At 46.5% G+C, this 23,289-nt stretch overlaps 1 protein-coding gene across 1 annotated transcript in view; it reads left to right on the forward strand.

Annotated features, from left to right (window-relative positions):
- The first annotated feature begins 1,123 nt into the window (after nt 1–1,123).
- MOGAT2 (monoacylglycerol O-acyltransferase 2) overlaps nt 1,124–23,289 on the forward strand; it is a 34,647-nt gene continuing 12,481 nt past the window's right edge. Inside the window, exons 1-2 of the mRNA XM_079974049.1 lie at nt 1,124–1,263; nt 12,347–12,525. Coding sequence (XP_079830175.1) covers nt 1,170–1,263; nt 12,347–12,525 — 273 coding nt within the window. The 5' untranslated portion in view covers nt 1,124–1,169. The remainder of the gene's footprint in view (nt 1,264–12,346; nt 12,526–23,289) is intronic.

Genomic DNA, 23,289 nt, shown 5'->3' on the forward strand with positions numbered 1-23,289 from the left:
ACAAACGGAAAAATAAATAAAAGTGTACAAATACACACACACACACACACACACACACATCACACCACACCATAATCCTACACATGCTTATCTAATACCACTGATATTGATCCACTGGAAAGAAAATCTATGCCCCTCCTTTCATTAATGGCTGGAAGACATGGCAACTCTTGCAACATGTTTAGGGAAGTTTAAAGGTAAAGGTAAAGGGACCCCTGACCATTAGGTCCAGTCATGGCTGAATTTGGTGTTCCGGTGCTCATCTTGCTTTATTGGCCGAGGGAGCCGGCGTACAGCTTCCGGGTCATGTGGCCAGCATGACTAAGCCGCTTCTGGCGAACCAGAGCAACACACAGAAACGCCATTTACCTTCCCGCCGGAGTGGTACCTATTTACGGGAGCTCACCCCGTCGCGGTGATTCGAACCGCCGACCTTCTGATCAGCAAGCCCTAGGCTCTGTGGTTTAACCCACAGCGCCACCCGTGTCCCACTCTGCTTCTAAATATACCTGGTGCCTCAAGGGATATCTTCAAGAGAAGACAAGGCAAAGAAGTCAACCCTACACAGATCCAGAGCTAAGTCCCTAAGGCGGTTGGTTGGTCTTCTGATCGGCAAGCCCAAAAGCATGGGTAGGCAAACTAAGGCCTGGGGGCCGGATCTGGCCCAATCGCCTTCTAAATCTGGCCCATGGACAGTCCGGGAATCAGCATGTTTTTACATGAGTAGAATGTGTCCTTTTATTTAAAATGCATCTCTGGGTTATTTGTGGGGCCTGCCTGGTGTTTTTACATGAGTAGAATGTGTCCTTTTATTTAAAATGCATCTCTGGGTTATTTGTGGGGCATAGGAATGCGTTCATTTCCCCCCAAAAAATTTAGTCCTGCCCCCCACAAGCTCCGAGAGACAGTGGACTGACCCCCTGCTGAAAAAGTTTGCTGACCTGTGCCTAAGACGCATTGGGCTTGGCTACCTTTCTTAAATCAAAGTTTCCTAATGCACACAGGAACACTTGATCCATTCCATGGGTTAGGCGTAATCCACTCCCACGTTAATTGCTCCCTGCAAACCACTCCTTTGATTCTGCGTCAGCAGAGACTTTGCTCTTTCCCGTTTCCTTCGCTCGTCCGTGGAAATTCCTTTCCCATCCAGTTTGAAGCCACGCGCCGCAATGAAGGTCGAATTTGCTCCCCGCTCGATCCCTTTAGAAAGGAGGCTTCAGACGGCTTCCGTTCTCCAGTGGGTCTTCAGTTTCCTGGGTCTAGGTAAAACAAAACTAAATATTTGATTCAAGCAGGTAGCTGTGTTGGTCTGCTGTAGTCGAAATAAATTAAAACAATTCTTTAAGAAGATAGTTTAAAAGACTCTTCTTAAAAACTCCCTTAAAAGAATCAAGTCTTCAAAAAAGTTATATGATCTAAGAAAGTCTTTAAAAGAAAACTTTCCAAAAGAATTTAAAAATTATAATGTAGCAGCTTAGAGACCAACTGAGTAGTTCTAGGTTTAAGCTTTTGTTGTGCATGCACACTTTTTTAGACACGTATCTGAGGTATTTGAAGAAGTGTGCAAGCACATGGAAACTTATACCCAGAAAAAAATTAGTTAGTCTCTAAAGAGCTACTGGACAATTTTTTAATTTATGTAGATAACACAGTCTTTACTTGGACTTTGTTATTCTAACCCACATGCAACTGTACTCATTCTACTTCATAGTTTTGTTTCTCATCAGATACCCACATCTGAAAGTATCTGCATGTACACGAAAGCTTATACCTAAAACTACTGTACTCAGTTGGTGCTACATTATAATTTTTAAATTCTTTTGGAAGGATTCTTTTAAGGACTTTCTTAGATCATACAACTTTTTTGAAGACTTGATTCTTTTAATGGAGTTTTTAAGAAGAGTCTTTTTAACTATCTTCTTAAAGAATTGCTTTGATTTATTTCAACTACTAAATATTTCTGAGACACTGCCAGTTTGATCCTAACCACATCTACTCAGAAGTCAGTCCTACTTGAATTCAGTGGGTTTTGCCTAGGGAAGTGGGCTTAGGACTGCAGCCGTAGCCGTTTTTCTTAACTAGATCACAACAGCAGGTGGGAACAAGACAGTGATCTTGTTGGAAAGAGTCTCATGAAGTTATCTAAATGAACTTCTTTTCACCCATAGGAGATGGAGAGGTTCGTATTCCTGACTTAGCAACAACGGTTTGCATGGCAGCCTTTCTGTGCCGCCGTACGCAAACAGCAAGATCTGTAGGTTTGTTACTGGTCTCACTCCTTGAGAAATCCCCCAACACGAAGAGAATTAGTAGGCAGGGCACATATTTTTATTGCATTTCTAGGTGCTAATCTGTATTTACAGATGCCTCAGGAAGATCAGAGTGGTGCGTGCCTGTGGTAACACTGTTCTTAATATATATTTGTTTACATCACGCCTTTGCTCCTGGCAAGATTAGCACCGTATTTTGCAGTGCACTAAGACACCCTAAGCAAAGTTGGTTTTCTTCTCTAACTAGGACAGAGATTTCCAAACTTCTCATGTCAGTGACACACTTTTTTAGACATGTATCATTTTGCGACACAGTACAGTGGTACCTCAGGTTAAGTACCGTATTTTTTGAACCATAACACTCATTTTTTTCCTCCTAAAAAGTAAGGGGAAATGTCTGTGCGTGTTATGGAGGGAATGCCTACGGGTGGCATGCCTACGGATTTTCCTCCTCTAAAAACTACGTGTGTGTTATGGTCGGGTGTGTGTTATAGAGCGAAAAATACGGTACTTAATTCGTTCCGGAGGTCCGTTCTTAACCTGAAACTGTTCTTAACCTGAAGCACCACTTTAGCTAATGGGGCCTCCTGCTGCTGCCGCGCCACCGGAGCACGATTTCTGTTCTCATCCTGAAGCAAAGTTCTTAACCCGAGGTACTATTTCTGGGTTAGTCTGTAACCTGAAGCGTATGTAACCTGAAGCATATGTAACCTGAGGTACCACTGTAATAGCAAACCGGTGGTTAAACTTCTTCTTTGGCAATCACTCGTAGTCAAGTAAGATTGTCTTCCATAAACACAGGTTTAACAGTGAGTCCACAAGTGACTGTGGAGGCCAATTCTGGATCCATACGTCCTTCCACAGTGGGGACATTGATTTCCGGGTAGGAGTTGATCACGGTGTGGATTTGCCAAGCATGCCTTCCTCTTAGCACGTTTCTCCCTTGCGTCCTGAGTTCGAGTGTCTTCAAAGCTCATGACACCTTTGGTAAAGGCTGTTCTCCAACTGCAGCGCTCGCAGGCCACTGTTTCCCAGTTGTTGGTGTTTATGCTACATTTTTAAAGATTTGCCTTGAGTCTTGAAACTTCTTTTGTTGACCACCAGCATTACACTTTCCATTTTTAAGTTTGGAATAGAGTAGTTGCTTTGGAAGACAATAATCAGACATCGGAACAACATGACTAAACCCCTATCTAGCCCCGTGGGTTTCGTGAGGACACGCCGACACACTAATGTGTTGTGACACACAGAAAGCTCTGAACTAGGGGCCACCACGCCAGCTTGTTCCGGTCTCCAACCCCAGCTACCCCTTTCTCCTTCCCCACCGCTACCCCTTTTCCCAGTACAATTTTTTATTATTTTTTCCCAAACATTTTCACAAGGATCTTCATATCATTACAGAGTTTGATAAATGGACTTCTCTGCAGTGTTTTTACTCGAACCTTCCTCACTGCATTATATCTCTTACAAAAAGGTTTCTCTATTACCGTTATTCTTTCGTTTTTCTTCCGCCGCTTTCATCTCGAATCCTGCCCGCAATTTCATTTGACTATAGTGGTGTTGTTGTTTTTTAATGGTCCATGAAAGGTCTCCATCCTTCTACTAAAAAGTTCCCCATTTTTGATCTCTCAGTTTCGCTGTCAGCTGTGCCATTTCTGCATTGCCCATTGCTTTCAAAAGCCACACTCCTCCTTCGTTGCAACCTGCTCTTCTTTCCGTTTCTGTGCATACAATATTCTGACTGCTGTTGACACATACAGAACCCCCTCTCCTTTACACCTCGCCCACCCCCTCGGTTATTCCCCCCCCCGCAGCTCACCCTGCCCCTTTTTGCTTCAGGCTCCTCCCACTCACACCCCAAGTCCCCACCCCTTTTAAAAGAAGGTGACGGTGCTTCACACAGCGGTTTGCGAAACCTCCGTATTAAGGACCTCCACCCTCCCTTAAACCCCTGCTGTAGTGCTATAAACGGGTTTGCTCAACTATAGGATGCTGAACGAAATGAATTACCGGTATGTTGTTGTTGTTGTTGTTGTTGTTGTTGTTGTTGTTGTTTATACCCCACCCATCTGGCTGGGTTTCCCCAGCCATTCTGGGCAGCTCCCAACAGAATATTATTGATGATGATAATAATAAAACGATAAAACATCAAACATTAAAAACTTCTCTAAACAGGGCTGCCTTCAGATGTCTTCTAAAAGACAGATAGTTGTTTATTTCCTTGACATCTGATGGGAGGGGGTTCCACAGGGAGGGCGCCACTACCGAGAAGTCCCTCTGCCTGGTTCCCTGTAGCCTCTCTTCTCATAGGGAGGGAACCACCAGAAGGCCCTCAGAGCTGGACCTCAGTGTCTGGGCAGAATGATGGGGGTGGAGATGCTCCTTCAGATATACTGGACCGAGGCCGTTTAGGGCTTTCAAGGTCAGCACCAACACTTTGAATTGTGCTCGGAAACGTACTGGGAGCCAACATAGGTCTTTCGGGACCAGTGTTATATGGTCCCAGCGGCCACTCCCAGTCACCAGTCTAGCTGCTGCATTCTGGATTAGTTGTAGTTTCCGGATCACCTTCAAAGGTAGCCCCACGTAGAGCGCATGGCAGTAGTCCAAGCGAGAGATAACCAGAGCATGCACCACTCTGGCGAGACAGTCTGATTGAGCAGCCCTCTCTGATGTTCTTCTCTACCATGGCATTATGACAGAGATGGAGGAGGAGATGATGGAGGAGGAAGGGCCATCTCCTGTGCAGGTTAAAACTAAGTAGGCAGGTGGAAACAGACTGAGGTTCATAGGGCTGTGTCTTGTGGTCCAAATGGACTGCCCTCCACTGAGCGAGGGCAGGTTTCGTTTGCTTAAATCCTACATACTGAGCACCTGCTAAAGGTGAACTCCGCCCCGTCTGAAAAATGACAGTCCTATGTGGCCAGCAGACCACTTTTTGACTGTGAGCTCAGACAGTTGGAATTTAAGAATCTGATGCCTCGTTGTAGAGGAAGATCATTCATTGTGGTACAACAGAAATGTTTCACGCTGGCCAATATTGAGTGGTGGGGAGAGGAGATGCTTGCAGTTTCCAAGGCGACAAGTTAGGGAGAGGAAAGTAGTGGCTTAGGAAGCTCGTAGGAGTACGAAGTGTTTTCCGGAGGAAACGGAATGAGGCAGCAGAGGAGAAAACAAAGAAAACAATGGATGGGGTCAGGTGGATCTAGCCCAGCGATGTGATCCCATGTATGGGTCTGCTAGAAAGCCTGCGAACAGGTCCCAATGATGGCATTATGCCTCCCATGCAATATTCGACCCAAGCAAGTGATGAGGTTCATGTCTAGGGATGTGGAAACCAGTTGTGGGCCCAATCATTCTTTCTCTTCCCTTTGCAGGCCACATTTAAGAGGTGGATAGTCCCACCCCATGCCCATCCCTGGATGTCATGACGACACCGGGCAACACATTTTTTGCTTGCACGATCGGTTGATGCTTGGGGCTTGCAAACCCCATTCAGCCCAGCTGCGCCAAACAGCTTGGGATCAGGATGCTTAGAAGGTTGTCTCACCCCCTATATGCCCAAACCAAGCGCTCTGCAGGTGAGGACCTCCTGCGGATGCCAGCCTATTAGGAGGTGCGTTCCACACAATGTAGGAATCAGGCTTTTAGTGTGGTGGCCTGCCCTTTGGAACTCCCCTCCCCTTGAATATTAGACAGGTGCCATCTAGGTAAAAGATAAAGGACCCCTGGATGGTTAAGTCCAGTCAAAGTTGACTATGGGGTTGTGGCGCTCATCTTGCTTTCAGGCCTAGGGAGCCGGCGTTTGTCCACAGCCGGCTTTCCGGGTCATGTGGCCAGCAGGACTAAACCGTTTCTGACGCAATTGAACACCATGACGGAAACCAGAGCGCACGGAAACGTTGTTAACCTTCCCACCGCAGTGGTACCTATTTATCTACTTGCACTGGTGAGCTTTTGAACTGCTAGGTTGGCAGGAGCTAGGACAGAGCAACGGGAGCTCACTCCGTTGTGGGGATTTGAACCATTGACCTTCCAATCGGCAAGCCCAAGAGGCTCAGTGGTTTAGACCAAAGCGCCACCCGCGTCCCTCAGGCGCCATCTCTAACCATCATGGCTGGCCACCATTGCTAGCTCTCTCCTCCATGAATTTCACATGTCTGGACTGTGTCCTCGAAATCTGGAAATGTTTCTTGCATGCCTGGATAGAGAGAGGGTTTGACAAATGTCTCTGCAGTCTAGCCTATTCTACACAAGTAAAATAATAATACAGTTGTACCCTGGAAGTTGAACGGAATCCGTTCCGGAAGTCCGTTCAACTTCCAAAACGTTCGGAAACCCAGGTGCAGCTTCTGATTGGCTGCAGGAAGCTCCTGCAAGCCAATTGGAAGCCGCGGAAGCCCCATCAGACATTCGGCTTCCACAAGAACGTTCGAGAACTGGGACACTCACTTCTGGGTTTCCATTGTTTGGGAGCCGATTTGTTCAGGAGCCAAGGCGTTTGAGATCCAAGGTTGTTGTTGTTGTTGCTTAGTCGTTTAGTCGTGTCCGACTCTTCGTGACCCCCTGGACCAGAGCACGCCAGGCACTCCTGTCTTCCACTGCCTCCCGCAGTTTGGTCAAACTCATGCTGGTAGCTTTGAGAACACTATCCAACCATCTCGTCCTCCTCTGTCGTCCCCTTCTCCTTGTGCCCTCCATCTTTCCCAGCATCAGGGTCTTTTCCAGGGAGTCTTCTCTTCTCATGAGGTGGCCAAAGTATTGGAGCCTCATCTGTCCTTCCAGTGAGCACTCAGGGCCGATTTCCTTCAGAATGGAGAGGTTTGATCTTCTTGCAGTCCATGGGACTCTCAAGAGTCTCCTCCAGCACCATAATTCAAAAGCATCCATTCTTCGGCGATAAGCCTTCTTTATGGTCCAGCTCTCACTTCCATACATCACTACTGCCAAAGAATGCTCCAACTACCGCACAATTGCACTCATTTCACACGCTAGCAAGGTTATGCTTAAAATTCTACAAGGCAGGCTCAAGCAGTATGTGGACCGAGAACTCCCAGAAGTGCAAGCTGGATTTCGAAGGGGCAGAGGAACCAGAGACCAAATTGCAAACATGCGCTGGATTATGGAGATCCAAGCTACGACTGTAATAATAAAATTACATTTGAGGCTCTGCCCTCCAATGGCATATGGCTCTTGGAATAATAATAATAATAATAATAATAATAATAATAATAATAATAATAATAATAATAATAATTTATTATTTATACCCCGCCCATCTGGCTGGGCCTCCCCAGCCACTCTGGGCGGCTTCCATAGAAGCCAAAAATACAGTAAAATCACACGTTAAAAACTTCCCTGAACAGGGCTGCCTTAAGATGTCTTCTGAATGTCAGGTAGTTGTTTATCGCTTTGGGATGTAGTTCGGAAAGGAATGCGGACCTCCAAAAATGTTCCCCAGCCCTGTGTTAAATAGAAGTGAGTGCGGTGTGTGTGTGTGTGTGTGTGTGTGTGTGTGTGTGTGTGTGTGTGTGTCTGAATGTGGCCTCGTTCCCTTGGGACATCCTCTTTGTCTGCCTGCTTTGGGAAAATTGATCTGTTTGTCTGGATGCTGCAGTTTCTCTCTTTCTCTCTTTCTCTCTCTCTCCACAGCACGGCTGATGCCAGCCGTTCTGCCCGTTAGCAGATGGGCTTGGTGGCAGCCGCTCGGCTCTGCCGCTCTCGGCCGTTGCTGTGGTTACACGAGGGAAGCGCAGGAGGCTTCGCTGGGTGAGGCAAGCACGGGGTGCCCCTCGCTGGCACGAAAACCAGCGGCCGCTACCCTCAACCTCTCCTGTGTGGTCCTTTTCGAAGGAGGACAGCGATTCCAAAACAGCATGTTCTCGAAAGGGACCGGCGTCGGTGCAAAATGAAATGAAATGGAAAAAGGATGATGCGTGTCCCTTTTGTTGGAAGGACAAAGGAGGCATTTTGTTTTTATTTATTCAGTTTCATCCAGGGAGCACTGGGTGGTTTACAACACAAAAACACCAAAATACGCACCATGATTACAAACAAAACAATATCCCCCACGGTTTAGAAAGGCCACGGATTAATTTTTGTCGCCTTCGCAAACTGTTTTCCGTAACGTTGCTGTTTCTCCCCTTCTCCTGCACCCGATTTTCCATCCAATCATAACCTCAATATTATAATCTGATTGCTTCTGTTGCTCATAAGCTCAAATCCTGCTTGCGAGGTCATTGCAGTATAGCCGGCTTCCTCAAACTCGGCCCTCCAGATGTTTTCGGCCTACAACTCCCATGATCCCTAGCTAGCAAGACCAGTAGCCAGGGATGATGGGAATTGTGGTCTCAAAACATATGGAGGGCTGAGTTTGAGGAAGCCTGCGCTAGAGTATTTCTTTAAGTATACTTGAAGAAGCGTTATACCTGAAGGAGTGTCTCCACCCCCATCGTTCTGCCCGGATGCTGAGATCCAGCGCCGAGGGCCTTCTGGTGGTTCCCTCATTGCGAGAAGCAAAGCTACAGGGAACCAGGCAGAGGGCCTTCTTGGTAGTGGCGCCCACCCTGTGGAACGCCCTCCCATCAGATGTCAAAGAGATAAACAACTACCTGACATTCAGAAGACATCTTAAAGCAGCCCTGTTCAGGGAAAACAAAATAAAAAAATTCCTTCCAGTAGCACCTTAAAGACCAACTAAGTTAGTTCTTGGTATGAGCTTTCGTGTGCATGCACACTTCTTCAGATAAGTATCTGAAGAAGTATCTGAAGAAGTGTGCATGCACACGAAAGCTCATACCAAGAACTAAGTTAGTTGGTCTTTAAGGTGCTACTGGAAGGAATTTTTTTATTTTGTTTTGACTATGGCAGACCAACACGGCTACCTATCTGTAACTGTTCAGGGAAGTTTTTAATGTGTGACATTTTAGTGTATTTTTGGTATTTGTGGAAGCCGCCCAGAGTGGCTGGGGAAACCCAGCCAGATGGGCGGGGTACAAATAATAAATTATTTTATTATTATTATTTAAGTAGTCTGAAAAAGCCCTCCAGATGTTTTGGACCAAAGTTCCCACAAGCCCCAGCCATGGAGCTGTAGTACAAAACATCTGTTGGGTGCCAGCTCAAGAAATCTGGAGGAGACCAAAGGTCTGAGGAGTGGAGAACAAGAACGGGAGAGTGGTTTCACTCATGTCTTCTTCACTTGATGATCTGAACCAGCGGAGAGCTCTTCTCGCGTACTTAGAGGAGGCTCTGCCCTCAAAACTTCTGGGAAACAGCGGGTCAAGTTAGGGCCGAGTTTTGCAAGCTGGAAGGCATGGCTGCTTCTTGCCCCATGGAGGAAATCTGACCCCCGTCTTGCCTAACAATTCTCGCAAGCATCAGAAGGGCTGGCAAGAATCAGTGGATCCCGATTAATTATCAGTCAGCCGGGCCGAGGGCAAGGACATGGTATCTCTTCCCAACTTGTACTTTGGGCTCTGAAAAGTCATAAAACGAGGCAGCTTACAGAAGGCGGCATTTTGCAACAGACTAATCTTTAAAAAAATTAAATTAACGAATTGTCCTGCAGCTGGTCAGCTCCTGTGTCATGAACACAACAGGCAGCAAATTCATAGAATCAAAAATTGTAGAGTTGGAAGGGATCCGAGGGTCATCTAGTCCAACTAGATGCAGGAATCTCAACCAAAATTCAAAATGTAATGCTCACCTCAACATTAAGTAGGGATGGCTGAGCCTTGTCAACATCAGTCACCCATTTCTCCTGTCTTAAACTGAGTTTTCCACATTTATGCCGCAGTTTGTGATTTCATTCTTTAAAGAAAAAACTCCATGAAAAGGTGCCAGCGTTTTCGTGCATGCCTTTTGTAGGCAGTTTTGTCTAATGTACACACTTTTGCAGGGGTTTCCCCTAATATATTGCATGATCTGGGAGAGAGTAGATAGGAGAAGCCATAGTTGTATATCATAATTTTTATGTTACGAGCCAACCTGAGATGTAGGGCTAGAGGACAGTGTACAAATTTAACAAATCATCAGCACCAACATCATTTCCAACAGCAGAATCAGGAGTTTTGAAAGGATGCACCCAGGTTTCGCAAGGTGGTGAAGCTCCTTCCCCCAGGATGTTGCAGATTGTTTGCAGGAGCTCAGACAACTTTATTTCTTTCCTTCTTCTTCTTCTTCTTCTTCTTCTTCTTCTTCTTCTTCTTCTTCTTCTTCTTTTTGTTGGTTCAGGTACCATATATTTTAACCACTGTTCCAGTACAATTAAGTTCTCAGAACAAATTCATACAACAGCACAGGTTTTCATGTTTCCTTTTCACAGATCAGCAATCTTATCTTATCACAGTTGGATAGTTCTACATTTGTTGTTGTTGTTTAGTTGTTTAGTCATGTCCGACTCTTCATGACCCCATGGACCAAGGCACGCCAGGCACTCCTGTCTTCCACTGCCTCCCACAGTTTGGTCAGACTCATGCTGGTAGCTTCGAGAACACTGTCCAACCGTCTCGTCCTCTGTTGTCCCCTTCTCCTTGTGCCCTCCATCTTTCCCAACATCAGGGTCTTTTCCAGGGAGTCTTCTCTTCTCATGAGGTGGCCAAAGTATTGAAGCCTCAGTTTCAGGATCTGTCCTTCCAGTGAGCACTCAGGGCTGATTTCCTTCAGAATGGATCGGTTTGATCTTCTTGCAGTCCATGGGACTCTCAAGAGTCTCCTCCAGCGCCATAATTCAAAAGCATCCATTCTTCGGCGATCAGCCTTCTTTAGGGTCCAGCTCTCACTTCCATACATCACTACTGGGAAAGCCATAGCTTTAACTATACGGACCTTTGTTGGCAAGGTGATGTCTCTGCTTTTTAAGTTCTACTTACCTTCATACAAATTAAAACAGATTTGCTTGGGAGGCTGCAATGCAGGAAATATTATAGTATAGCAAGAATTTACTTCCAAGCCATAGAACAAATCTGCAAGAAGCATTGCACCTGGCAAGTTATCAGTTACAACGAAAACGGCTACTACAACAACATCAAGTCGATATGCTTGTTGAAAAGTTCAGAAATATGCCATTATTTTTTCCCCAACCACCAGGGGCAACAAGCTTCCAGGACTATACTATACCTGCTCAAAAATCAGGATGGGAAACAAACCAATTACCACAAAAAGACAACTTTATTTCTTGGACAATGACCATCCGCATTTGCCAACTAGGAAGGAGCACCAAACTTCCCTGTTCAAAGCTAGTTCCTTTGCTTGCAAGGAGTTTCCCACTTTGACTCCCCATGATTTTGGTGTTGGTGCTGACCTTTAAAGCCCTAAACGGCCTCAAAGGCTCAGTAGACCTGAAGGAGCATCTACACCTGCATCGTTCTGCCCGGACACATATCCAGCTCCGAGGGCCTTCTGGGGGTTCCCTCACTGCGAGAAGTGAGGTTACAGGGAACCAGGCAGAGGGCCTTCTCGGTGGTGGCACCCACCCTGTGGAACGCCCGCCCAGCAGATGTCAAAGAGAAAAATAACTACCAAACTTTTAGAAGACATCTGAAGGCAGCCCTGTTCGGGGAAGTTTTTAATGTTTGATGTTTGATTGTGTTTTTAATTTTGTTGGGAGCCACCCGGAGTGGCTGGGGAAACCCAGCCAGATGGGAGGGGTATAAATAATAAATTATTATTATTATTATTATTATTATTATTATTATTATTATTATTATTACAGTGGTACCTCGGGTTACATGCACTTCAGGTTACTTATGCTTCAGGTTACAGACTCTGCTAACCCAGAAATAGTACCTCGGATTAAGAACTTTGCTTCAAGATGAGAACAGAAATCGCGCGGCGGCAGCCGGAGGCCCCATTAGCTAAACTGGTACTTCAGGTTAAAAACAGTTTCAGGTTAAGAACGGACTTTTGGAACGAATTAAGTACGTAACCAGAGGAACCACTGTATTATTGGGATGTATGGAAAATCCCTGCTGAATATAACTGCCCGCATCTTCCTGGGGTAAACGCCCTCCTGCCTGGGCCCCGTTCTGAGGACACCCTTTCCTCCTCCTGACCAACGTGCTTTCCTTTCGTAGCGCAATGCTGCATCGCGATCTTCGTCGGCCTCCTCTTCACCCGCTTCTGGCTGATCAGCGCTCTGTACGCGGCCTGGTGGGCCTGTGATTGGGACACGCCAACCAAAGGCGGGAGGAGAATCCACTTCATTCGGAACTGGGCAGCCTGGAGATACATGAAGGAGTATTTCCCTGCCACGGTAAGTGTGGAAGATTTTGTGGAGGGTGTTTAAAATAACCTTTGTAAAGAAACCAGAAGCTTTCCTTTGGGGAATTACAATCATACGTCGGGTTACAGATGCTTAAGGTTGCGTTTTTCAGGTTACGAGGAGGGGGAGATCTCTTTGCCCCTCCTCCCTTCCGACAGCCCTCAGTCCTTAGAAAAATTGCAGAGGGTGAAATGGTTCAATCTCTTTCCATTGTTGTTGTTGTTGTTGTTTAGTCGTTTAGTTGTGTCCGACTCTTCGTGACCCAGTGGACCAGAGCACGCCAGACACTCTTGTCTTTCAAATGTTAACGGAAAAATCCGAGGGCTCTCTTGGACAAAAACAAAGACACCAACCAGGATAACTTGGAGCAAAACAGCAGCCTGTAGGCTTGGCCTTTATTGAACTGTTGCAACAGGGTGCTCCCCTCACCCACAGGAGAGAGGAAGGACCCAGAAAAATGGTGTGCAAGGTCTTATAAAGACTTTTGAAATTGCCACCCTGTAGATCAAGACCACCCCCAGAAACATCATACATACATCACAGAAGGGAGGGGTTGAGGGAAGAGTTGTGGTGGTAGCCTGAGTGTCCTGTCACCTGGCTGGTTCCCCCTTTCCCCCTCCCCATGAGTACTTTCCAGGTGACAGAGGGGAGTTTGCAGTTTCCTGCCCCCAGAGGGAAGAGCTGATTATTGTCCTTTGTTCCAGTCTGTGCTGAATCCACTCCCATATGCAAGTTCTTTGTGATCTTGATGGTCTTCTGTCTAGGACCATCAGGGTTGGCATAGCAACTGGGCAGGGCTCCTGTGGATGTGCTGGTATGCTCAAGGGATTATGGCTGCCCTGTATCAAACCTTCCCCATTTTGTAGTCCTTCCTTCATGGAGTAAAATAAAAGTGGAACAGTGCAAATCCGATGTACGGTTGATTTTCTATGAATTTATAACAGAAGCGTAGCGTATGTAGTGTGTGAGTGTGTGTGTGTGTGTGAAGTTTGTACAAACTGAATGATTGGGGGGGGTGTTTCCTGCTACAAAATGTACATATATGAGATAAACTGCACATTCAACAAAAAATGTATTTCATAGGATTGGAGGGGACCACGAGGGTCATCTAGTCCAACCCCTGCAATGCAGGAATCTTTTGTCCAACGTGGGGCTCGAACCCACAACCTCGAGATAAAGAATCTCACGCTCTTCCAAGTGAGCTATTGCAACTGGTCTGGCCCTCTGTGATTGTTGGAGAGGCTGTTATCCCCTAGTTGATGTTGGACTGCAACTCTCACCATCCCTGACCATTGGGCATGCTGGCTGGTGGCGGGACTGGAATCCAACATCTGGAAAAGTGACAGCTCCCCCCATTTCCCCCTCCCTTAATATTGAGCCTGCATGAAACCTGCCATGTGACACTTGTCCAGCAGGTGGCGCCCCACAACCAGTCTTGGCTCCAAGGAACGTCCATGCCAAAGACATTTCCCCTGTAAAAGGATGGAAAAGGATGGAGAGCTGTTAATAAGGGAGCTTTGAGAAGGATCACAGCAGCAGGGAAGGGTGCAAAGTTCTCTAGAGATTACTATTAAACTACACAATATTTGCGGGAGCCTGCAACCCGTGGGGGATCTCCTGGGTTTCTGGGGGTTTTCCTGTTGTATTCTGTCTCTCACAGCTACAACAAACCTATCATTAAAATTATGGACTGGACATTTCTTCGTCAGAGTGCAAACGGGCAAATTTACCAGGGGATCAAATACTTTCCCCCCTCACTGTGTAGTAGATTGGGAGATATCGGAGGCACAGTTAGGTTAGCCAGAGTGGAACTGAGCTGGGAATCAGCTGACCAGCTCAGCTGATAAGAGCATGATTAATAATAATAATAATAATAATAGTTACAGATAGGTAGCCGTGTTGGTCTGCCATAGTCAAGACAAAATAAAAAAATTCCTTCCAGTAGCACCTTAAAGACCAACTAAGTTAGTTCTAGGTATGAGCTTTCGTGTGTATCTGAAGAAGTGTGCATGCACACGAAAGCTCATACCTAGAACTAACTTAGTTGGTCTTTAAGGTGCTACTGGAAGGAATTTTTTTATTTTGTCTTAATAATAATAATAATAATAATAATAATAATAATAATAGATTTTATTTATACCCCGCCCTCCCCAGCCAGAGCCGGGCTCAGGGCGGCGAACACCCAATAAAATCACAATAAAAGCATAATAGGTGGCGGGAAACCAATTTAAAATACAGGTTAAAATGCAATTTAAAATTTGCTTCATTTTAAAGTAGCTGATAAATCAAGACCATAAGGGGAGGGAAACATAAGGGTCAGACTGAGTCCAAACCAAATGCTGGTCAGACTTAGGGATCATTTGTTCTTACAACCACCGATAAAAACTTTGCCACTGCTAATGTTCTAGCATTTGTAGAACAACAGGATCCAGAATGCAGCAGTCTGATTGGTCCGCAGGAGCCACCCAATCCAGCTCCAGGTGGAAGTGAATCAGCAGCCGGATTGGGCTACAGGCGAATCCTGGAATTAGCCAATCACGTGGGGCCCATTGTGTAAATAATGTATATAAAGCAGACATTCTGGGGGAACTTCCATTCCTCCTCACCACTATGAGCTGATTATAGAGCATGAAATCCGCTCTCGACTCCGAGTATCTTTGAACCCGGAGCTGTCATTTTCCCAGACTGGTCTTTTGGACGTGCGGTTCTTCCATCGGCTCTCAACGCGCCAATCAGGTGCTTGCCAGTTCCAGAGGCGAGAGCTGGATTTCCTTGCCACCCTCCCGGTGTGGAGCTGTGTGTTGAAGGTTTCTTGCCTGAGGATTAGTCACTCCTGAGACATTAACCACAGCCCTCTAATCATCCCATAATATCTCTGTGGCACAAACGAGGGAGTGTGTCTGGGGATAAAGAGGTGAAGTGATGATGGGATGTGGGCACCCTGCCCACCCACTCTTTGCCAGCATTAATCCAGAAAGTGGCGCTCCAAGACAGAGAGAGGGCAGAGAGAAAGAAGAGGCACACAAAGGAGATGGGATATCTGAAGGACTGTCACACAGAAGATGGAGCCAGATGGTTTTCTGCAGCTCTGGAGGGAAGCACCAATGGATTGAGATACGACGTGGACTATATGGAACTGGCGGAAATGACTGGCAGAATCCGAGACCAAGGTGAAGAGTCGGTGGAAGAAGATTGGAAAAAATTCAAAGTTTATCTACAGAAACATTGCAAAATTAAGGAATGTTAGAAGGATGTTGGAATGAAGTAATGTGCTTTTAGCAGAAATGATATAAAGGATTAGGTAAAAATGGATTTGTTAATTGGTGAAAGACGAGAATGTAAAATTACAGTATATTAAGATAAATTAATAGGATAAAAACAAAGCTGGAAAGGATTTGCTGAAATATCTAATTGAACTAGAATACAAAAAAGGGAGGTGTGAGGAGGTCAAGGAAATAAGCAAAGGAAAGAAAGTTATGTAAAGGTTTGATCTGTGTTTTTTATTGTTAATTGCTTGCATTTTTTCTGTATTTTCTTGTTTTTCTTTTTTTCTTTTTTGTTTTTTCTCTTTGTAATCTTTAAAAGCTGAATAAATATTATTTTTAAAAATAAAAAAAGAGATATGACGACTGTTTATAGCCAGAGAAAATAAGAAAATATTCCTTTATGCTACAGGGGCTGTGAGAACACTAATTGCCAAAAAATGGGGGGGTGGGGGGAGAAACAATACTGTCAAAAAGAGAGTGGCGAGATAAATTATTTTACTACAGTGGTACCTCGGGTTAAGTACTTAATTCGTTCCGGAGGTCCGTTCTTAACCTGAAACTGTTCTTAACCTGAAGCACCACTTTAGCTAATGGGGCCTCCTGCTGCTGCCACGCCGCCGGAGCACAATTTCTGTTCTCATCCTGAAGCAAAGTTCTAAACCTGAGGTACTATTTCTGGGTTAGCGGAGTCTGTAACCTGAAGCGTCTGTAACCTGAAGCGTATGTAACCCGAGGTACCACTGTATACTGAATTTCCAAATTGACAGAAGCCATTAAGGGTCAGCCCAAGCAAAAATTTCAAAAAAGAAAAGAAAAAGAATATGGAAAATATAGAGAATACCTTAAAAAGCAGTGCCCTCAAATTCATACTTGGACTTGTTTTGATTAATTATGGTCCAAAAGCTAAAAACAGAAAGAAAATGGGGTGATAAGGAACTAAGAAGGAGATAGTTTACCAAAGATGAAAAGAGAACCGTGTTGAGGATGAAGGAAGTCAATTGGAAGAAAAGAAGAATTGATATATAAAGATATATATACAGTGGTACCTCAGGTTAAGTACTTAATTCGTTCCGGAGGTCCGTTCTTAATCTGAAACTGTTCTTAACCTGAAGCACCACTTTAGCTAATGGGGCCTCCTGCTGCTGCCGCGCCGCCGGAGCATGATTTCTGTTCTCATCCTAAAGCAAAGTTCTTAACCTGAAGCACTATTTCTGGGTTAGAGGAGTCTGTAACCTGAAGCGTCTGTAACCCGAGGTACCATTGTATATATAGGCTAAGCAGATGTTGCTTCTTTGAGGAATGGAGTCAAAGAGAGAGATGGTTGCTTCCTCTGTGCTATTTAGTTACCTGCACAGGTGAGGCCACGCCCACCTCTGGTCACATGCAGAGGAAGTCTCTCCCAGCCCAGGAGGAAACAGGAAGTTCCGACTGCCTGGTCCAGCAATAGGGTCCAGAATGCAGCAGTCTGATTGGTTCACAGGAGCCACCCAATCCAGCTCCAGGTGGAAGTGAATCCGCAACCTGATTGGCCTACAGGAGAATCCCAGAATTAGCCAATCACATGGGGCCCATCGTGTAAATAATGTATATAAAGCAGACATTCTGGGGGATTAAGTCGGATTAAGGAAATGCACTAAAAAAGGCAGGGCTCTCATATCGTGTACTCAGAGATTTTCAACCTTCTTGAGTCCAAGGCTCCCTTGACCAACTATATTCTTTCTGTGGAGAAATGCCCTCCGAGCCTCAAAAACCCAGCTATGTCACCCCTTGCCTGCAGAGCCGGCAGCCCCTCACCCCTTTTCAAGCAACCTCCCCTGTGGAGTGTTCCCTCAGCCCTTCCTCTCCCCTTTCCTTGGGAGTCCTCTGGGCAGCTGCTGCCCCTGGTCTCTGAGCCCCCCCATGCTCCAAAGAGGTGCCTCCTCACGCCACCCCACAGGGGCCTGAGAAGATGCCCCCAGCCTCAGTGACCCGGCGGAGACTGGCCAAAGGTGAATATGAAGCTAGCACCTTATTCACCTTGGGAGGCAGCAGTGGCGGCCTTGCATGGTGGAAGGGCTCCCCTTTGGTGCCAGACACTCAACTCCCAGGCAGGCATTGCACACAGCAAGCACAAGAAAGCCCAGTGTGATACCTGCCTGCCTGCCTGGCGTCCCCCTTGCCCATCCATTCCCAACAGCAAGAGCTGGGCTCCTTCACCCACTTGCTTGCTTACCCTGAAGCCACTTCAGCTCCTGGCAACCAGCATCCCCTGGCCAGCTTCTGCAAGAAACAACTGCACAAGCCTTTGGGAGACAGAGAAGGCGAGAGGGCATCAGAGGAGGGAGGGAAGGAAAGAGGGATAGAGGCCAGACCATAGCTGTCAACCGTCCCTTATTTGGCGGGAAGCTCCCTTATCCCAGCGCTGTGTCCCGCTGCCGTCCCTTATTGATGATGCCCCTTAAATTTCCTGGGTTTCCAAGGAAGCAGCTCCTCTCCCTCCCTCCCTCGCTGCCAGCCAGGTAGGAGGGAGACTCCAACTGTGTTGCTTGGTTGCGTTGCTCACCCAATAAGGAGTCTGAGAACGACTGGGGGGTGGAGCTTGCATGCCTTGTGCTGATCAAATCGGGCGCGTTGCCTGGGGACTCGCCTTTGCTCAGCGCTTCCCAGCGGAGAGGTGACGGTGGTTTCCCTTGCTGCATCCCCTTTGCCGGGTTGCTGCGCTGTGGGAACCACCGCTTGAAGCTTCATTTGGCTGCTGGCTGGGCTTTCTGCCTTTGACTCAGAGGGGCTCAGAAGTTGAACATACCTGTGCTTGGAAAATCCCTTATTTTGGCTGCTGATCCCTTGTTTTCGAGGCTGCTGGTCCCTTATTTTCAAATCTGTAAGTTGACAGCTATGGGCCAGACTTGCCCACGGCACCCCTGACCATCCTTCAAGACTCCTCAGGGTCCCATGGCACACTGGTTCAAAACCACTGTCCTCAGGAAAAGCAGGACATTTGGGGATCAAATCAGAAACCAGCACGGTTTCTGTAAATAGTAAATAGTAATAGTGCCACTGTATTCTGCTCTGGTCAGACCTCACCTGGAGTACTGTGTCCAGTTCTGGGCACCACAGTTCAAGAAGGACACTGACAAACTGGAACGTGTCCAGAGGAGGGCAACCAAAATGGTCAAAGGCCTGGAAACGATGCCTTATGAGGAATGGCTAAGGGAGCTGGGCATGTTTAGCCTGGAGAAGAGGAGGTTAAGGGGTGATATGATAGCCATGTTCAAATATATAAAAGGATGTCACATAGAGGAGGGAGAAAGGCTGTTTTCTGCTGCTCCAGAGAAGCGGACACGGAGCAATGGATCCAAAGTACAAGAAAGAAGATTCCACCTAAACATTAGGAAGAACTTCCTGATAGTAAGAGCTGTTCGACAGTGGAATTTGCCGCCAAGGAGTGTGGTGGAGTCTCCTTCTTTGGAGGTCTTTAAGCAGAGGCTTGACAACCATATGTCAGGAGTGCTCTGATGGTGTTTCCTGCTTGGCAGGGGGTTGGACTCGATGGCCCTTGTGGTCTCTTCCAACTCTATGATTCTATGATTCTATGATTCTAAATCCAGGACTGTCCCTGGAAAATAGTTACAGTTAGAGGGACCTCAGGTGTCGGTGCACTTTCCCAATTTCAGTGGCTCAAGAGTAACCTCTGGCCAACAGCAGAGGGGGGCGGCATACAAACAAACTTGCTGTCCAATGCCCGGGATCCTGCTGCCTTCTCACCTCCAGTGCCCTGTTGCCTTAGTCAAACAACACACTCCGAATAGCCATTAAGCAAGATTACCTTGTATAACAACCTGGAGAGCATTATGTAAGGCCTCCAGGCTCTTCTTAGGATGCGAGGGCCGGTACCATGGCAACCAGGAGTTGGGAGTGGGATGGGAGACCTCCTCTCTGGCAAAGGAGGGTAAACAGGGCAGGCTAATCATTAAAGAGAAACGTCCACTGTTTAATGGATGTGCTCCTGCGATGATGCTTACTCCACAGTTGTTGTTTGTGTTGGGAAGGCCTACTCCCAAGTAGAACATGAAGATCCCTGTTGGATCAGGTTAATGACCAGATGCCTTTGGGAAGACGCCAAGCAGGATTCAAACACAAGCGCACCCTCCCCTTCTGTGGTTTCCAACAACTGACGTTCTTTTTTAAAGAAATCGTTTTTATTTGATTTTACAAATATCAATTTATAACAACCCAAATTCAGATTTCTCCAAATCTCAAGACTTCCCACCATCCGCTCCGTGGGTCCTATGGTCAACATTTACAACTGTGTATTATTCCAGTGATGGCAGAAAGTGAGGAGGAATTAAAGAACCTTTTAATGAGGGTGAAGGAGGAGAGCGCAAAATATGGTCTGAAGCTCAACATAAAAAAAAACGAAGATAATGGCCACCGGTCCCATCACCTCCTGGCAAATAGAAGGGGAAGAAATGGAGGCAGTGAGAGATTTTACTTTCTTCGCTCCATGATCACTGCAGATGGTGACAGCAGACACAAAATTAAAAGACGCCTGCTTCTTGGGAGAAAAGCAATGACAAACCTAGACAGCATCTTCAAAAGCAGAGACATCACCTTCCCAACAAAGGTGCTGGAGGAGACTCTTGAGAGTCCCATGGACTGCAAGAAGATCAAGCCTCTCCATTCTGAAGGAAATCAGCCCTGAGTGCTCACTGGAAGGACAGATCCTGAAGCTGAGGCTCCAAGACTTTGGCCACCTCAGGAGAAGAGAAGACTCCCTGGAAAAGACCCTGATGTTGGGAAAGATGGAGGGCACAAGGAGAAGGGGACGACAGAGGACGAGATGGTGGGACAGTGTTCTTGAAGCTACCAGCATGAGTCTGACCAAACTGCGGGAAGCAGTGGAAGACAGGAGTGCCTGGCGTGCTCTGGTCCATGGGGTCATGAAGAGTCAGACACGACTAAACGATTAAACAACAAAAACAACAACAACATTATTCCATAATCTATATTGTGTACCCATCTATATCATCCACGGTATTTGTTACAAGTGTGATTAAAATCCTGCTAATGTTTTTATCAGCTTGCAGTGGTCTCCTAAGTAGGTTATAAATTTTCCCATTCTTTTTTTAAAAAATTGTCCTCTTGATTTCTGAGGTTTCCAGTCAGCTTTGCCATTTCAGCCTAGTCCATCAGATTCACTTGCCATTCCTTCCTGGTATGGACTCTTTCTTATTTCCATCTCTGGGCTAGTAGCATCCGTGCAGCTGTTGTCGCATACATAACAAGTCTCTTCTGTTCCTTTGGAATGTCGTTACCTATAATTCCTAATAGAAAAGCTTCTGGTTTTTTAACATTTTTAACATTTTCCCCTGTTTCATTAAAACAAAAGTGCTCTTTCTTTCTTGGGTTTCAAATAACTGAATTATGCTGCATAGTTCAATAATATATTTCACCAATCTTGTTTACTTCTTTGGTGGAGGCTTCTTTCTTCTATAAGGGCTGTAATAATGCTTGCTTTTGTGGTCCATGGTAAATCTGGAAATGGATTTTTTTTTTGTGATGCCCCCCTTCCCTTGATGCCCTAAGCACGTCCTTATTTTGCTGAATGGTTAATGGTTAACCCAGCCCTAGTTCCACACAATATAGGAACCAGGCCTTTGGTGTAGTGGCTGTTAGAATTCCTGCTCCATGGTTGCAGTCATGGGATTGTTGTCTTTCACATGACGGTATATGTTTTGACTCCACAGAGTGGGAAGTGACGGAGACAGGATGTTTGTGTTACTGTGCTCCGTGAAGTGGGACTACTGTTCTTTGTCCTTTCTCTTTGCTGTCTGATGCTAGAGAGAGAGGGAGCCATGTTGCAGTGTTCCGTGTTTGTTTATATGTGAATAAAGTAGATTAGCCAAAATGCTGAGTTCTGTCACGCGAACAGCACAGACTCTGCGGATCCCTAAGTGTGCCGGTGTCTGTTGGCATCGGTCGCTGTGATGTTCGGGCTGAAGAAAGCTTTTGAAGCTCCCGAACAATCGACCAGGAGGGAGGGAACATCCCAGTCGGGCATGTGTCTCTGCCAGGGTCCTACTCGAGTGTAGGCTGAGCTCCTGACAGTGGCATCTACCCTTTGGACCTCCCCTCCCCATGAATATTAGGCAGGTGCCATCTGTGTGTTTTCTTTTTGGGGCCTGATGAAAGCCTTCCTCTTCCAACCGGTCTCTTAAGTAGTTCTCGTTCCCCATCTGCCTCTGTACTGGGAGTGTTCTTTTCAGGTGATTTAGTTGTTGATTTTTCCAGCCCTTTAGCCTAAGTGATGGGTTCTCCTCATAGCTGTCAACTTACAGGTTTGAAAATAAGGGACCAGCAGCCTCAAAAACAAGGGATCAGCAGCCAAAATAAGGGATTTTCCGGGCACCGGTATGTTCAACTTCTGAGCCCCTCCGAGCCAAAGGCAGAAAGCCCAGCCAGCAGCCAAACGAAGCCTCAAGCGGTGGTTCCCACAGCACAGCAACCCGGCAAAGGGGATGCAGCAAGGAAAACCACCATCACCTCTCCGCTGGGAAGCGCTGAGCAAAGGCGAGTCCCCAGACAACGTGGCCGATTTGATCAGCACAAGGCATGCAAGCTCCAGCCCCCAGTCGTTCTTAGACTCCTTATTGGGTGAGCAACGCAGCCAAGCAACACAGCTGGAGCCTCCCTCCTCCCTGGCCGGCAGGGAGGGAGGGAGAGGAGCTGCTTCCTTTGAAACCTGGGAAATTTAAGGGACATCATCAATAAGGGACAGCAGCGGGACACAGTGCTGGGATAAGGGACTTTCCCGCCAAATAAGGGACGGTTGACAGCTATGGTTCTCCTTCCTTGCAGCTTTCTGAACAGAGGTTAGATGCTCAGGGGATTCCTTAGCTGGGACTCCTGCACTGTGTGGGGGGTTGGGCTGGATGACGCTTGGGGTTCCCATCCGACTCAACAATTATACAATTCAGTTGGTGGAGGGAAGGCTGAGTCCCATTTGCTGACTGGACCAGACTCCACTGGAGACATTGGTGGACAGGAAGGGAATCCAAGCCATGAAACCAGATGTTCCAGGCTGGGGACATTGCAAAACCAGAGAAAATTCCCTCCATATCCTGCTCTCACTGAAATGACTCTGTAAGGAAAAGCAAACAGCCGTGGTGATGGCTGAGGCACGAAGGCTCACAGCCTGGGCTCTGTAAAAGTCTCATTGATCTGTAAAAGTCCCATTAATCAGGAAGATGGGCAAGGGAAGCCAGTCATCAGCCACTGAGATCTGAGAGCGCCTGATGTTGTTGCGGATAAATGAGCTCCAGGCAGAGGGAGATTCTTAGAAATGAGACAAGGGGAGGTTGTTAGGTTATCTAACTCGGCCACCCTCCCCACTAGCTTGTTCCAAGAAATCAGTGCCCTAAAGGGAAATGTCTTAATGGGAAATAAAGGAGAGTCTCTCCATCTAACCCTGGAGTTGGGCAAAATGTAAGTCAGGACACGATGACATTTA

This window comes from Podarcis cretensis, assembly GCF_951804945.1.
Source record: "Podarcis cretensis genome assembly, chromosome: 4".
Taxonomy (NCBI): Eukaryota; Metazoa; Chordata; class Lepidosauria; order Squamata; family Lacertidae; genus Podarcis; species Podarcis cretensis.